Here is a 16267-nt window from a genome sequence, read left to right as displayed (position 1 = left end):
GACTTAATGCCATAAGGCATTCTCTACCAGTCAACCTTAAGGCTAAGCAGAGAAATTGTGGGCGGTGCTACAAATACAACAGCAAAAATAAAATAAAAATAACATATAATCACATATATACAAATATAATATACATATATACTATATAATATATATATATATATAAATAACGACGAGACTCATTATGAAACTAATAAAAATACACTAAGAAACTTTCTTTCCGCTAGCATAGAAAGCACGTAAGGATTTTTTGAACGTGAACTTATTTGGCGCATTTTTTATGTTAAAAGGAAGTCCGTTCCAAAGGCGCGCCACCTGCACAGTGAACGAATACGACATGAACCCGGTTCGGTGAAAAGGGATGGAGAGAGACATATTGCCAGAAGAGCGAAGTTGGCGGTCGCGAGAAATGCCGTAGTATTGAAATAAGGATTTGAGGTACTCAGGAGAGTGTGGATCGTTAAGCACAGAAAAGAGAGTGGAAAGCAAGCGAATATTGCGACGTTGTCGAATTGGAAGCCAGCCAAGCTGAGAGCGAAAGGAAGAAATGTGATCATATTTGCGGAGGCAAAAAATTGCTTATTATTTTTGCTGTTTTGCTGCTTTCAAGATTTAAAACAATTATGGATCTTCCTCTAGTAGACTTAACTTACCCTAATCCATGGAGCGTGCGATCTCGGCCAAGATTGATTGAAATACGAAGCTGCAAATGCATCATCGTCCATCGACGGTGCCTCAAACATTCCAATGACAGAATTGTTTCTATATATATATTTCGTATAATAATGGTTGAGTCCCAGGAAATCTGCGCTGCCTTTGATGTAGGTAATCTGGTCTTGATTAAAGCCACGCAGTCTTGAGGAGTTGTGTCCTTGAGCAGTGCTAGCAGCCTGCACGCGGTGTATCATTCGCTGCGGGTAGTTTCCAGATTTTGAGAAGATTGGGTGCATGTATTGGCCAAACTGTAATAAAAAGAAGACAGATCAGCTAGACGAAGAAAAAAATTATGAAAAAACTGCGTATAATAAAATAACGGGGGAGTTAATGGAAAACCTCGGTGACGAGAAGGGAAGAATTAAATGCAAAGGAAACTCGAAAGAAAGAGAAGAAGAGAGATTAAGAAGAACGTACCTACTTGGGAATGAAAACAATTTAAACATGGTGTCTTGTGGTATCTTCAGTTGGTCTTAAAACGGCAAACAATGTTACAAACTTTATGTTAGCATGGCCAATAGAAACATTTTATATAAAAATGAGTAAGTATGTTATCTAGACAAATGATTAAAAAAACACCATTTCAAAACAGACACCTAAGTACTAATGGATGTACTTACGTGGATAGCTAAGTAGTCTTTAGTGCCTTCAATATTATCTTTCGAATCCGAAGCAGGGAATACATGTTCACAGTTCAAACCGATACCAACTTTACCACCTTGCGTACTTCTAAACTCATCGTTGTATATATGGTATGCCCTGGCATTCGCCAGTAGAATATGCCTTCCACACTCATAGAACCCAATGCCTGGGGACCTGATTTTAGGAGCATGGACGCCGTAACCGTAGCTAAAGAAGCAATGGACAAATGGCTCATTTATTGTCATCCAGAGCTTCACGCGATCACCAAAGTTTTGAAACACGATTCGAGCATAGTCTCCAAACCAGTCAACTATCTTCTCATTCAGCCAGCCACCATGTTCCTGAAGAATTTGAGGCAAGTCCCAATGGTAGATGGTCGCAAAAGGTACGATATCATTTGCTAGCAATTCATCAATGAATTGATTGTAATAGTCGATGCCTCGTTGGTTGACGTAGTTGGCTCGGCCAAATGGAAGAATTCTTGTCCAGGATATGGAGAACCTATAAAGACGATATAAAATTACCCAGTTTCCATATTTTCTAAGAACTAGTAGGCTCTGTGAGCTGTAGACCTCGCGAGCATAGCTTAAGACTTAATAAATGTATGGCTCCGCCATTTTGAAAAAAATACGCAAACTGAATCTACAAAAAATCTATTTAATTATTGATCCTGCTCACAAAGTTCCACGAAAAACGGTCTAAAATTGCGACCTGTAGAGGTGAACATCCGGAAATAAGAAAGCATTTTTGCCCAAGCTAAAACGGAGACCTCCGGTAACCGGAATGAACTGCCAAAAAAGTACAAATTATAAGTAGCACTCTTTATCATGTATACACCTCACAAACTTTAAACATAAATAGAGAAGCTACAAAACAAATACCGATTTATGAAATAATGAAACTATGGGAAAATTTACACCCCCTCGGGCGATTTTCCAAGTTGAAATTCGCGGGTCTGGATCACTTCCTTTGTATAACAAATTTTTATTTCACCAGTAGACGTTCTGTTGACTATCTACAAAATGAATCAATAAACCAGGGAGAATTTCTCTTTTAAAATGATCAGTTTGAATTTTTTTATATACTGATGAATTGATGATTACTCACATTACTCAAGTTCGCGACAAAAGTCTAATGAATTTTTTAAATTTAACTCACTTTAAATTTAAATTAAATTAAATTATCGTTTATTTCGAGCTCATGGCTCATAAAATGTTAGTACTTACAATAAAACTTAAAAAAAAAAAAACTATGTTAGTGACAGTAATAATTTCTTAACTAAATTTACAGTTACTATACACTGTTACTGGGCTTGTGAAGCCCACAACAGTTTATTATGTACGGACAATCCATTCTATCCGCAATCATAGACAGGATGGTGTTGGGGCTGGCGCGCACGCGCCGTACTAGCGATGCGGCTCGCAGGCGCGGAGCACTTTAGATTTATATTTACCTGTAATGTGTAATACCTAACTCCTTCAACATTTCAATGTCCCTTTTGTAGTTGTAATAAGAGTTAGCGGCGATGTCTCCGTTGCTCTTGTCAGCGATGTGGTCAGGGTCCGTATGGACTAAGTAGTCCCATATCGAGGGACCCTTACCTGGAAGTACAAATACTGATACATTTTCAAAGGAAGTTTAATTATTATTTTCGCCTGAAATATTATTGCAACAATTTGGTAGAATGTCCTACATTTAATGATTATTTTATGGTAGAGACAAACTAACACTGAACTGGCAAGCATTTTGTACTTCGATATGTGTTGCGACTAATGGCTTAGTTTTAAGATCGGTATTCATTTAAGGAGTCGCATGATAGATTCAACGGTTAACATTTTTCCAAAATTCATACCATATGGATACATACATATAATCACGCCTATTTCCCGGAAGGGTAGGCAGAGATCACGGATTTCCACTTGCTACGATCCTGACTGTACCTCTTTCGCTTCCTTCACTTTCATAACATTCCTCATACACGCTCGCCAGTTTAGGGTGATCGTGACCTGGCCTGTCTTCAGGATTTCCCCAATCTGATCAGAGAAAGTACACCAAGGTCTATCCCTTCCAATTCGAACTCTCGCGTCTACTTCTCCCTTATACACTCTCTTTGTTAGCCTTCTTTCACTCAATACTGCTCAATTATCATCAATTATGCTCTACAATCTTATTTTATAGTCGGACTAACGAGACCGAATCTAAATACTATTTGAGTGAATCAACTTTTAAATGTGTCGCTTAACTTTAAACTCGGGTAAATCCATTCGACCTCTCACCAAATATCTATCTATATCTATTCTAAGAACTTTGAAGACGCTCGTCTCATTGAACTTGATACGAAACGTCAGATACGTAAGTCCCGGCCGAAACCCTCCTATAATTACACTTACAATGATTCTGGTCAACTTTACTGCCCCACCTGCGATAGTTTTTAAAAATAAGTTCGGCTTTGCCAGCCATGTCAGAGCTCACGCTCGTAATTAGCTAGGGTCGCCGTTGCCGATTACGGCATGGAGCATATAAATATCTACCCTAAGTAATATTACCAAAATCGCATAATCTGACAGATGGATTTACAGTTAAAAAGCGACTCAAATGTCACTTGCATTCCCTGGGGATTAAGCCACTTACCGTCGACATCCCATGCCCCTTCTATCTGGTAAGCGGCAGTAGCAACGCCAAATATGAAGTCGCGAGGGAACTGTTTTGTTGACAGCGTTTTGATTCTTATGTTGGCAGCACTGATTGTTATGAGCCAACTGTAAAATCACATATACTCAAACACATTCCCCATCCCCTTATTTCCCTTTGTCAGTAGAAAAAGGCGCGAAATTCAAATTATCTGCTTGAGATCAACTCTTCGCGCCTACATTTTTTAAATTTGCCGCCTTTTTCTACTGACGATGTGGCTGTACTAGAGTATAGGTACTAAATTAAAAAATATATATTATAATATACTACATACAGGGAGCTATAATGTAAATGTAATATAATTTTGTAAAAAATATAAAGTAATATATTTATTCATGATAAAATTATCATGTATCTAAATTTAAAAGAATTAAAAAAAACCGTCTTGATATTCAATATTAAGGTAATTTTCTAATGTAGAATTGTAATTAGAAAATCGTTTATAAAGGAACAACATATTATTAATTTGAAATTTGATTTGAAATGACCACCATTTCAGATTTTATAGCTTATAAACATTTGTAGGTTCTATCCAATCGACAGCATCATCAAGTATTGATGTCAAATATCTAGAGGTAAGAATAAAGTATCTGGGTTAACTACAATGACATTTGAGGTGCTCCATTGAAACTGTAGGTAATCCAAACATTGGAACAAACGACGGTTTAGAAAAAGGTTCAACTTTAACTTTAAATACTTATGACTTACCAACGACGGGTTTGAAAAAACAATCAGATAACACGATAGGTTTTACTCAAACACACACATGCATGTACATGTATTTTATTTATATGGTGAATGGTACAACACATACCTTAAAATAACCACAGAGCGTCCCATTGTCGAATACATCACGCCACCACCAACTTACTGCTGAGACTAATTAGCACATAGTATCCTCATCGTAAAATTCGATATTAGTAAATCATTGATCAAGTATTTCAGTCAATGTCCATCGGCTTTTATCTTTAACAAATTAACAGGCCAAGTGTGATTCGGTCCACGCACAATAGATTCCATACCTACTTACGATACAAACATCGTATCTACGAAAGCCATAAGTACAGTTTTTAAGCAGTTTTTTCGAGAGAATTCAAAAACGGTGTGAACGACCACATAACGGTTGGGAGTATAAAGAAAACTTGCCCATCTATCTAGATCTTTTGGACTCGCGATCTAATATTTAGTAATAACAGATTTTTCATATTATTATGATTCTTCGTAAATATAAAATGATAAAAAGGCTTGCTTAACAATATTTGATAAAATTCATCGTTTTGGACTTCAGTAATATGTAGCAGTAAACTTTAAAAGTATAATTTCAACATAAGAAGATATTCATATTTTTGTTACCTAGTGTTTATTGTTTATTATTTACGTTGACAATTAGCCTCATGCATGAAGTTTATATTTGAACGAAATATGTTTTATTCGGATGTTTGTTACCGTTATATCATGTTACAAATGCATTTCCGTTTTTAAATTACCATTTAATTACTTAAAATTATAAATAAAAAGAACAAAAATTTGCCCGCGAAAAGCTAGTGAGCGAAACGCTCGAAACGCCACGTGACGTCACGCGTTCGACAGATTAGTGTCATTAGTAGCAAACGTCAGTTGGGCCGCCCAACGTGTGACGTCATCACGCTCTGTCGAATTCGCGCCAAAAATTATGAGCGTTTCAACCGCTCAAAAATTTTCAACATATTAAATATTTTTTAATAAAATAATGTTAAGGTTTACAAAAGTATTTTTATCATTTCCGGTGTTCCAACCATATAAATTATGATTCCAAAAATAAAAATAAATTCATGCATGGAGCTAATTGTACCTTAACAGCTAGAGCCACAGTGGCACAAACACGAGACAGAGACAGACAGGGAGACAGTAACACTTATACATTGGGTACAAAAGTATTTACATTTGCATTTCTCGCTCTATCACACTCAATCATCAGTCGTCTGATTGCACAGTGATATATACTTAGTGGCACGCATTATACATCTATGTTTCAGATTTCATTCTGTAGTACGTAGTTTCTGCGTAAAATTTCTGTACTGCAACGTAGGTACTCGTTGGACATTCATTACGAAAGGTTCCATTTTCTATTTCAGCAACGGAGCTCTAAGAAAAGAGGTGTCACTTAATATTTATAACACAGCTTAATAAACTTTACGACGGTATTTTCATTTATCGTTAAATGTAATCCAAGAATTTGATAAGTTTAATCACCAAATAGAACCCCACGGTGAGGGTTATCTATTCACGTTTTTGTATTTTTTTATGTACTACCGTTTTAGGGTTCCGTATCAAATAGGTAAAACCGGCCAAGTGCGAGTCGGGCTCTCGCACGAAGGGTTACGGAACCCCTTTTTTTTTGCGTAATGGTTGGGACCATTACGCAAAAAACGGCATAAAAATCACGTTTGTTGTATGGGAGCCCTACTTAAATATTTATTTTATTCATTTTTAGTATTTGTTGTTATAGCGGCAACCGAAATACATCATATGTGAAAATTTCAACTGTGTGGCTATCACGATTCATGAGATACAGCCTGGTGACAGACAGACACAGACAGACAAACAGACAGCGGAGTCTTAGTAATAGGGTCCCGTTTTTACCCTTTGGGTACGGAAAGAGCAGGAAGGGCAGGAAGAAGAAGAGGGTACGGAACCCTAAAAACGAACCCTCACATCGCTAAATATCTCGATAACTACCTACGAACCTACGATATGATATCGAAAACTCTACGTGAAGTGCAGTATCATTTGAAAGACCTTAGGTTGTACCAAGTTGTACATTCCAGATATAAGACTATGAAAACGGATTACATCGTTCATATTGAATTTATAATATGCGCGATGTAATCCGTTTTCATAGTCTTAAATCTGGATTGGAATGTACAGCTTGGCAATCTTTGAAAGCAGTTTTGTTTATTTTCAAAAATAAAAGAATGTTTCCTTTAAGCAAAATGAGCTAACTTAAGGTTTTCATTCATTATTTCCACACTGTATACCAAATAAGCTACATGCACGCCCAGTTTCATGCTTTCTTCCGGATAGGATTACATTATACTTTTGAAAGATAGAAAAGATAAGCCTGCCTGACTACCATGTTTTTAAAGATAAAAAAAAACGCGTGTATTAGCGAAATTCAATCATAATAATATGATGTTTTTGACATAATGTGATAACAATGATAATTTATTGTTTCATTGCGTAAAATCAAGGTATAAAATTATAAAACGAATGATAAGGTATTATCAATAAACTATACGAAACAAAAAGATAGATATAACTCCGTAATAGATAGATACAGTCTAAGGAAAAAACGTGCCTCGAAAATCAAGAAAATTTGATTCTCGTTCAGAGGGCGCTACTAGTTTTGGCCTACACTCGTATAGAGGGCGTTGACTGTTTCGTTTGTTATTTATAATTTTAACGCATACCAGTGAAAGAATATGGGTCAAAATCATATAAAAATAATTAATGCAAATAAAAAAATCATTTATCCATATTTAAATACATTTTATCGTATTTTTATAAATATTTATTTTTAGTTTTAAAGTGTGTCGACAGATGGCAGTGAATTTACTGGGGTTACAAAATTTACTATGACAGTACCGCTCTAGTATAAGTTACTCTATGACAATAGTAAGCACCTACTTAAGCTCTTGAGCTTGAACCGTGTTTAAATTCTATAATTTGTTTGTTTCGATATTTCTATGATAGTTGATACGTGTTTATATAGCTTCACACGACTCGCAGTGCAATTCAAAATGATTGGCGGATTGAACGTTATATCGCGACAGAATTGCGGCAACAAAATCTTTGTCTCTCATGTTATGTAGGCAACTGACAGTATCAGCGCCTGCGTCAAGGCCGCAGCAGTAGTGCAGCTTGCCATACTGTTACGGGGGCGTTCAATGTCAATTTCTTTTAGGTATAAAATGAGTAATGCTCGGGACTTTCGGTTCGAGCTCTATCTTGATAGTTAGGCTCGTGATTAATTGCTTTGTTTTTTGCTCATTAATATTGTTTAAAGTGTAATATCGATAGCTTATTATACAGTAAACTAATGTAGTAGTGTGCAGTGAATGGAGAATTAATCTTGAAGCGCGTTTTTGGAGTCAACGGCCGGTAGTCCAGCTATCGCAGATGGCGCCACTACCTTCGGCCTACTCTCGTATAGAGGGCGTTGACGGTTTCGTTTGTTATTTAACAATTTTAACGCATATCAGTAAATAAATAATAATAAATAAATAAATTCATTTATTTCAGATACATGATCCATAATTACAACTATTTACACAAACAACAATCATCAATAAAATTAGAAAAAAAAAAGAAAACATTAAAATTCAAATCAATAAAAACTAAAAATTAACACTAATATCATAAAACTAACGATTCAGTTAGACGTAAAAGAACATGGGTCAAAATCATATAAAATAATTAATGCAAATAAAAAAATCATTTATCCATATTTAAATACATTTTATCGTATTTTTATAAATCTTCCTTTTTAGTTTTAAAGTGTGTCGATAGATGGCAGTGAATTTACTGTGGTTACAAAATTTGCTTCATCTATATGATCATGAATTCTGATCCCTCCCTATACATATTCGCAGCTTCCCAGGAAATTCCACTTTACTAGCATCTCATTTTTGGTGACGTGTAACTCGTGCCAAGTTTCATCTACAATCAAAACAGCTAAGCGGAATCTCTTGGAAATTTGCGAATAGGTATAGCCAGGGGAATGAGATTCCAGGGAAATGAGAGTAGAATGACCCAGAAACGTATAAAGGTGACATTCGGATATCAACTGCAGCTGCATTACTATTGCGACTTTGAATTAGATTTTCTTTAGATTTGGGTTATACTTTGGCTAGTTTGAAGGGATCCTCAAATAACAACTTATCTCGAAAAAAAAATATGTAGGTAATTTTTCGATGAAATCTGAAAAAAATACTATGCTTTCTCGTAACTCATTGGAAGATGTATTAATACCTACATTATGTATCCTCCAAATTTTATCGAAATATGACAAAAAAGATTCGACAAGAAAATAAAAACCAGCATATATTAGAGACAAATACTTCTTTTGCTATTCATACATATAGAGCTCCACATTATTTTAATTACGTATTGTCAAGTATTGTACGGGAAAATATCGTCCCTTCTCAAAGCTGACCATCTATCTACCCCTGACATTCAATTTTTTTTCTTTTTAACTATCCCGTAAGGCCGATTCTGGATTCTGGCATAATAAAATAATCTTATACCTTTAAACGAGCAATTCTTGTATATATCTATATATAATATATATTTCGGGGATCTCGTTAACGTCTCTAACGATTACGATGAAATTTGCTATATGGGGGTTTTCGGGGGCGAAAAATCGATCTAGCTAGGTGTTATCTCTGGGAAAACGCGCGTATTCGAGTTTTTATATGCTTTCCGAGCAAAGCTTGTGATCTCCCAGATATTTTGATATAATCCAGTAACTTAGCCAGCCATTTAGCATTTAGCATTGGCGTCAAATCCGGTGGTTAGATACATTATTGAGAAAAGTGCATACTCACTACACTACGAGTTCAAGTTCGAAAAAAATATAAATTTAGAAAGGCCTTGGAATCTCGGAAACTATTATATGCTCATGTATGCAGGACCTCAGGAGTTTCAACGTCCATAGGCTACGGTGACCGCTTACCATCATCCGGGCCGTTTGCTTGTTTCCCAACTACGTAGTATAAAAAAATACGACGAGTCAGCGTGCGCCAGTAACGCTGATAGGCCCTCATGTTGATATATAGAAGACGCATATCGAAACTTAAATACCTAATATAGATATGGAAATAACTACGTAACTTTTCGTAGCATCTGTCATCCCATTACAGTTTATCTTTTCGTTGGCTTTGTCGATGTATGATTTATCATCTTATCTCGCTCGCCCTTATGCGATGCGCGTGAGATGCCTGACGACTCAAGGTCGTATCAAAATATGATCTAAACCGTATCAAATGGTTAAATCTGGATCGGCCTCCGTGACCCTGCAGCGTTGTGATAAAGGTCTAATCAAATATACTCGTGTCAAGCCCGACACACGACAGATAAAGGTCGCGACACACTTGTTGGGCTGCGGGTGCAGACGTTAGGGAAGTAGAAATCACTACTATGTTAAATTCTGTAGGTATATTGTACGGTTTGTTGGTGAATGTTAAAAAATCTGAAATTACAGCCAACATAAAGATAAACTGTTTTGTTAGAACAAACTTATCTGTGAAAATGATATTATTGGGTAATGGGCCATCTTTTTTATTTGTTATCGTTTTTTCATTTTTCAGATTTTGATAAAATTTGGTGGATAGATAGAGTTCCTTATTCTGTACAACATAAGCGCAATTTCACTGTATGTCCTACAAAACCTTCCACTGGAATTTTCCGTAACTCAATGGGAATTTTCATAAATTTTCCTTGTCCCAAGTTTGGATTTAGTGTTTATTCCGACCAAAATAAGGAGCTTTTCAAACCTACCAATTTGTATCAAAATCTGACAAAAAAATGAAATCGACAAAAAAAGTCCCTAATAATAACGTCGAATATCGATTTAATAATGACATTCAAATTTCGAATTTGAGTTCTTTTTTGTTTCAGTCAAGTTGATGTTTTATTCGAATGCCAAATGCAAACGGTGTGATTATCGAATGTCGCAATAACGGTCGTAACATGTGGTTCCTGAATACATCATCTCTTCTTCTTCTTCTATTTCTTCTTTGTTGCACTCTTTACAGAGTGATCGTGGCCATTAAGTAATCTTTTGAGCGACTCGCTTAACCAATACGTCGCCATACACATCATACAGCGTGTAATATGTGTGTTTTAAAACACTGTACATAATTAGGCAATCAAACGAGTTTGATGTTATTATGAAACTCGTTAAGCTACTACTACTGTAAATTATTAACAAAGATAGATATAACTCCGTAATAGATAGATACAGTCTAAGGAAAAAACGTGCCTCGAAAATCAAGAAAATTTGATTCTCGTTCAGAGGGCGCTACTAGTTTTGGCCTACAGTCGTATAGATGGCGTTGACGGTTTCGTTTGTTATTTAACAATTTTAACGCATATCAGTGAAAGAACATGGGTCAAAATCATAAAAATAATTAATGCAAATTAAAAAAATCATTTATCTATATTTAAATACATTCTATCGTATTTTTATAAATCTTCATTTTTAGTTTTAAAGTGTGTCGACAGATGGCAGTGAATTTAATGGGGTTACAAAATTTACTATGACAGTACCGCTCTAGTGTAAGTTACTCTAAGTTATTAAGAAAGATAATGGCAGTAGGTATATGTATCGTATTCATACGTCGCTGTTGATACAAAATCTCCTTTTACAACCTCCATTCTAGAGCTCACGAATTGTAATGAGTTTCCTCATTTTTGTTAAAATCATTCGTGACAGCCTGACAAAAAGACACTCGTGTGATGTGAAACCATAAATATATCGTTTACCATTAACAATAAGTGCGAAGTGACGTAAAGCCTATCACATAACGATAACGTATCCAAGGGAGAAAATGAATGATGGATATCGTATAATAAATGACATATCTTTTGGGACGAATGACACCGTCCTATCGATTTCATTGTTGCCATAACGTGCCCGTGTACAGGTTGCTCCTATGCCTATAATAGGGTGACAACTAGATAGAACGGCACGACATTAAGTTATCGATTTAACACCTACGTTCAGTCACTATCAATAGTAGCAGATGAAACAACAAGCCAAAAATATATGCCACCCTCGAGTACTTATCAAAATAGAGAATATCTCAACAATACAGGATTTGCCACACTGGATGCGTTCTGCAGGCAGCAGTTAGGTCAAACTTCAACTTCAAAGGTTCCTGTCAATGTTGTTCTGTTGGTCATACATAATGCGGGTTCAAAAATATCTGCCATAGTCTAATTGTTGTACATACAAAAAACATCTTTATGTTAAGCTATTACCACAGAATAAATAATAGTACTATGTACAGAAGATTCACTCTCTAGCAAAACGCGTCTATTACGACAAATTAATATGGCCGCTAGGTAGCGCAAGCGCGAACAGGCGTGTTCCGTAGCGGTGCGCGGCAATTACTATGGCTAGACACCAAAATTGGTGTAGGCCGCATGTACTTGTAGCGACGCGACGAAATCGTGGAGTGAGCCACGCCATCTGTTACCTAGAGAGTGGTAGATACTTTTGACGCATAGTCTGATATGCTACTTTTGGCGCTAACTGTTCAATGTACTACCATTATAGCATTTCCGAGGACAAACTGATGAATTCATCAATTTTTTTCTTGTGCATTAAAATTAATTATTCATGAAATAATCTCTGTTATCAATGCTTATCTCGAAAGCCATTTTTATGTAGCTATCCTCAACAGTAGATACTTAAATATTTTTATTATAAAAGATGATGCTTCGAGTTACCTTTTTATTAAACCACAAGGGTGTTCCGTACCTACCTCAAAAGGGAAAACTGAACGTGTCTAATCCGTGTCTGAAGTCTGTCCCGTCTGTCACCTTATTTATATCCGACACAGTAGAGTAGTAACTCTATATTAAAATTAGGTACATATGCTTACATTCACATGTAAGTTGTTTAACCAAAGACGTACCTACGTGTAACATAAACAAATGAATTTTTACATTCTATAGGTATCGTGTAATAATTTTCTAATATTTTAATCTAATCTTAAAAAATGACTACACTTTTTATCGTGATAGGTAGGTACCTAATAACAAAACGACTTTTCTCTCTAAAATATTCTGTAAGAAATTCATGCTTTTTATTGCTGTTACACTATATTATAATTATAGTTATTGTGTAAAGGATCGGAATTAAAGTAGTAGTGTTGGTGATTTCACTCTATTCAACTAGGTAATTATATTTTTCTGACCAATCACATAAAGTTGTTACGTACACAAGAAATGTAAATGCTACTATGGAGAAACTATATATCAGTCTGCATTATATTCCATTTGGTTTACAATACATCCTGTATTGACAGCCCAAAAGTGATATCCCTAATATATCCAAAGTATCCCATCATACTTAGGGAGAAAGCCGTAATACGGAGTGAACAAAAAGATCTACAGTAAATAACGTCTAGTGAGTGAATATAGTCTAAGGTGACAATGAATAAATTCAAAAATTTTGCTTGTTTTTCTTATTTATAGTGAACCGCGGCTTCGCACGAGTTTATTACACAAAACCTTTACAAATTATACACTAAAACCTTCCTCAAGATTTACTCTATTGATAGGTGAAAACTGCATCAAAATCCGTTGCGTAGTTTAATAGATCTAAGCATACATAGAGACAGACAGATTTGTTTTATACTATGTAGTGATGTCTATAATTATGTATAGATCTGGATTTGCTGTTAATAATGATAAGTTCAAATTAAATTACAAATGAAAATTGCTAGGTTAGGTTGCGAGTGACCCATTTTAATATATGTTAATTAATATTTCTAAATATCACTATAGAGAAATACATGAACTAAGGAAAGAGCCAAAGTCAAAGGCCTGTCTCATTTCAAACATAGACAGAGAGAATCATACTATCTTTGTCTTAAACTAGTACTAGCACCCAAAAGAAAAGGATGAGTATTGTTTTTTTTGTTCTTATTTACTGACAAGTTGGTTTGTCCAACTATAACTCCATACATCAGTTTTCTTACCAAAACGCAAGTTATTTCGTAGTCGGCATCTAGCGTTAAGTAGTGGGTTTATCAGTACCAGTAGAGGGTTTACGTAAAACTCTTATATATCTTTTAAATAAGTAAACATTTATTTACATACAAGATATATACAGTGGTACTACGTAAACGAAATTAATAACTAGCTTAAATCTAAAATAGGCCCTTGAGGCATTGTACCAAGGATGCTGGCGGCATTTCCCCGCTGTATCGCAAATAAGTTAAAAGTTAAAATTAAATTAAATAAGTTACATTGAGCCAATAAAACTAACCAGAAAGCCATTATTTCGTTTCCTATCTCAAGAACGAATAAAATTCTTCCTTTAATGCAAATTAAACGTCTTCGGTAGTTTTTCCCCGTCTAATTATGTGAGCGAGGTAAATAGGGTTGTGTCCTTCCTGCAGTGTCGAAGGCTATTTGAATACAAAAAGATGTCAGGTGAACGTAAGTAGGCAAATGCAATAAATTATGTACCTATGACGTGTAATTGTATACGTTTCTTTTACCAATAAAGTACTGTATTACTGTATTATGTTTCCTTACTTACCAATTATCATTTTAATTACAAGAAATAAACAACGCTACATAACTAATACAAAAAACATTAATACTAATATCTATAAAGTAAACAAATTCATACTAAAATAAAACTACTTAAATTAAATAATAATAAAAACCTAAAACAGATACTGTTATAAAAAGAATACCCCTTCTTAAACCTCCGTCTGCGGCATTGAACCCATAACGCTGGCTTCGTTACCTGTCTTTATTGCCAGCGACATACGCTAGGAGAGGTAAGCGCGTCGTGTCGTGCCAGTCGTGTCGACAGGTCCCCCATGAAGGTTTTCATGTTCGCCGACCAAGAACCCATTGTCTCCACTTGCAGTAAATATGAGTATTTGCGGCGCTTGAGTAGTTGGGCCGGTCGACAGCAGCGCCGGCCTGTGAGCGGGTAACCTGGATGTGGGACTGCGCAAAGGTGTCCACGCATGTAGCGTCCCACACCAAAGGCCTACCCAGTCTCCACGGCACCAGTGTGGCTCCGTCCGGTCTCCTGTCATCGTCTCTCGCCATGCCCGAGGGTTCTAAAGTAGCAGGCACGGAGACAGTAGCAAGCGACCGCCGAACCAAATCATTAAATGTGCCGTGGCGATATAAACGGCCGGCGCTTTTGATGCAAGAGAGGCCATGTCGACCTAGTCGTCCATGTCCGCAAGCGCAGGTATGGCCGGAGCATATCGGCCCCCACACTCTTAGAAAGTGACAAGTTCTTATTTCGTACTCAGTAGAGTCTACCGAACACAACGATACCACTTGTCGGTAGTATACTATACAGTCACATCGAATGGTGTTTTAGGCCATCAGGCCGCTGTACAGTCATCAGTCTCAGCCCCCGCCAAGCTCGCTATCTCAACGCCGGAAATCTTTTTCTTACATACATAGTTCATATAAAGCTTTTATGTAAACTTATTAAGAGTACGTATGGCTTCCTCATACCACTTACAGGTTCTTCACTTTAGGTAGGTAGGGTGATGAATGAGAAGATTCCAAATTCATTGTTTTATGAATTTCCTACCCAATTAGATTAAATTACACCAAAATGTGTTATCATCCCAAAATTTGAGAACGTTTCCGTACAATAAGCCATATAGCCGCACACTTGACCGCGTACAGGGTAGATTATCAAACCAGTCACAGCAAACAGATTAGAAGGGTGTCGCTCGTTAATATCTCATTAGTCAGGGCTTTATCGCTTATCGAGCGGAGGCTAGTCTGACGGTTAGACAGAACCAGTAAAAGGAAACCCTGCGCCGGACAGAAAATACGTACCATTTACTTTTTGAAAAACGAACATAGTTTTTGATTATTTCTACTAATGATCGCGACGGCAATTGATAAAAAAAGTGTCTCTAGTTTTGCTATAACATTTATCAGTTAGTTGTCTGATGGTCTATGCCTATATAAAATGGACCAAACTTTCAGGATACTTTTCTTTTTTATAATGAATTGTCTTAGGGCCACTTGCACCATCCCACTAACCCAAGGTTAAGCGGTTAAACCATTAACTCAGTGTCAAATTGTACTGGTAACTCCAGGTTTAACCGATTAACCCCGGGTTAGTGGAATGGTGCAAGTGGCGCTTAAATATCCGCCCCTTTTTTTAATAACCAATATATGGATGTCTTTCCTTGTATTGAAGGACGCGTGCAGATATGGCAATTGTTTTAGATGTAAAGGACTATTGAGTTAAAAGAATCTAAAACGTACCAGACTATTTTACGAAAGGGATGAACACTTGCATATCAAAGGGGAATTCAATTTGCTGTCTACAAGAAGGGCCCCATAAAAATAAATAACAATGATGCCTTGAAGATAGATTTGGCTTAAGATGGCTTAAATTACACTACACTAATAGATTACTCAAAGGTTAACTGGAAGAAATCCGTTAAAG

General features: G+C 36.2%; 2 protein-coding genes across 2 annotated transcripts in view; one reads left to right on the top strand and one right to left on the bottom strand.

Annotated features, from left to right (window-relative positions):
* The window catches only part of LOC134750775 (myrosinase 1-like), a 190423-nt gene that overhangs the window by 2411 nt on the left and 171745 nt on the right, over positions 1–16267 (bottom strand). The window contains exons 2-5 of the mRNA XM_063686017.1: positions 3988–4115; positions 2810–2957; positions 1335–1857; positions 654–962 (exon numbers count right to left, since the gene is read on the bottom strand). Of these exons, the coding sequence (XP_063542087.1) occupies positions 654–962; positions 1335–1857; positions 2810–2957; positions 3988–4115 (1108 nt within the window). The remainder of the gene's footprint in view (positions 1–653; positions 963–1334; positions 1858–2809; positions 2958–3987; positions 4116–16267) is intronic.
* LOC134750566 (soluble guanylate cyclase 88E) overlaps positions 1–16267 on the top strand; it is a 131811-nt gene that overhangs the window by 49523 nt on the left and 66021 nt on the right. The gene's annotated exons all lie outside the window — the stretch shown is intronic.

The sequence above is a fragment of the Cydia strobilella genome, chromosome 20, assembly GCF_947568885.1.
Source record: "Cydia strobilella chromosome 20, ilCydStro3.1, whole genome shotgun sequence".
Classification (NCBI taxonomy): domain Eukaryota; kingdom Metazoa; phylum Arthropoda; class Insecta; order Lepidoptera; family Tortricidae; genus Cydia; species Cydia strobilella.
The sequence above is the reverse complement of the archived record's forward strand: the minus strand, read 5'-3'. Positions and strand labels throughout refer to the sequence as shown.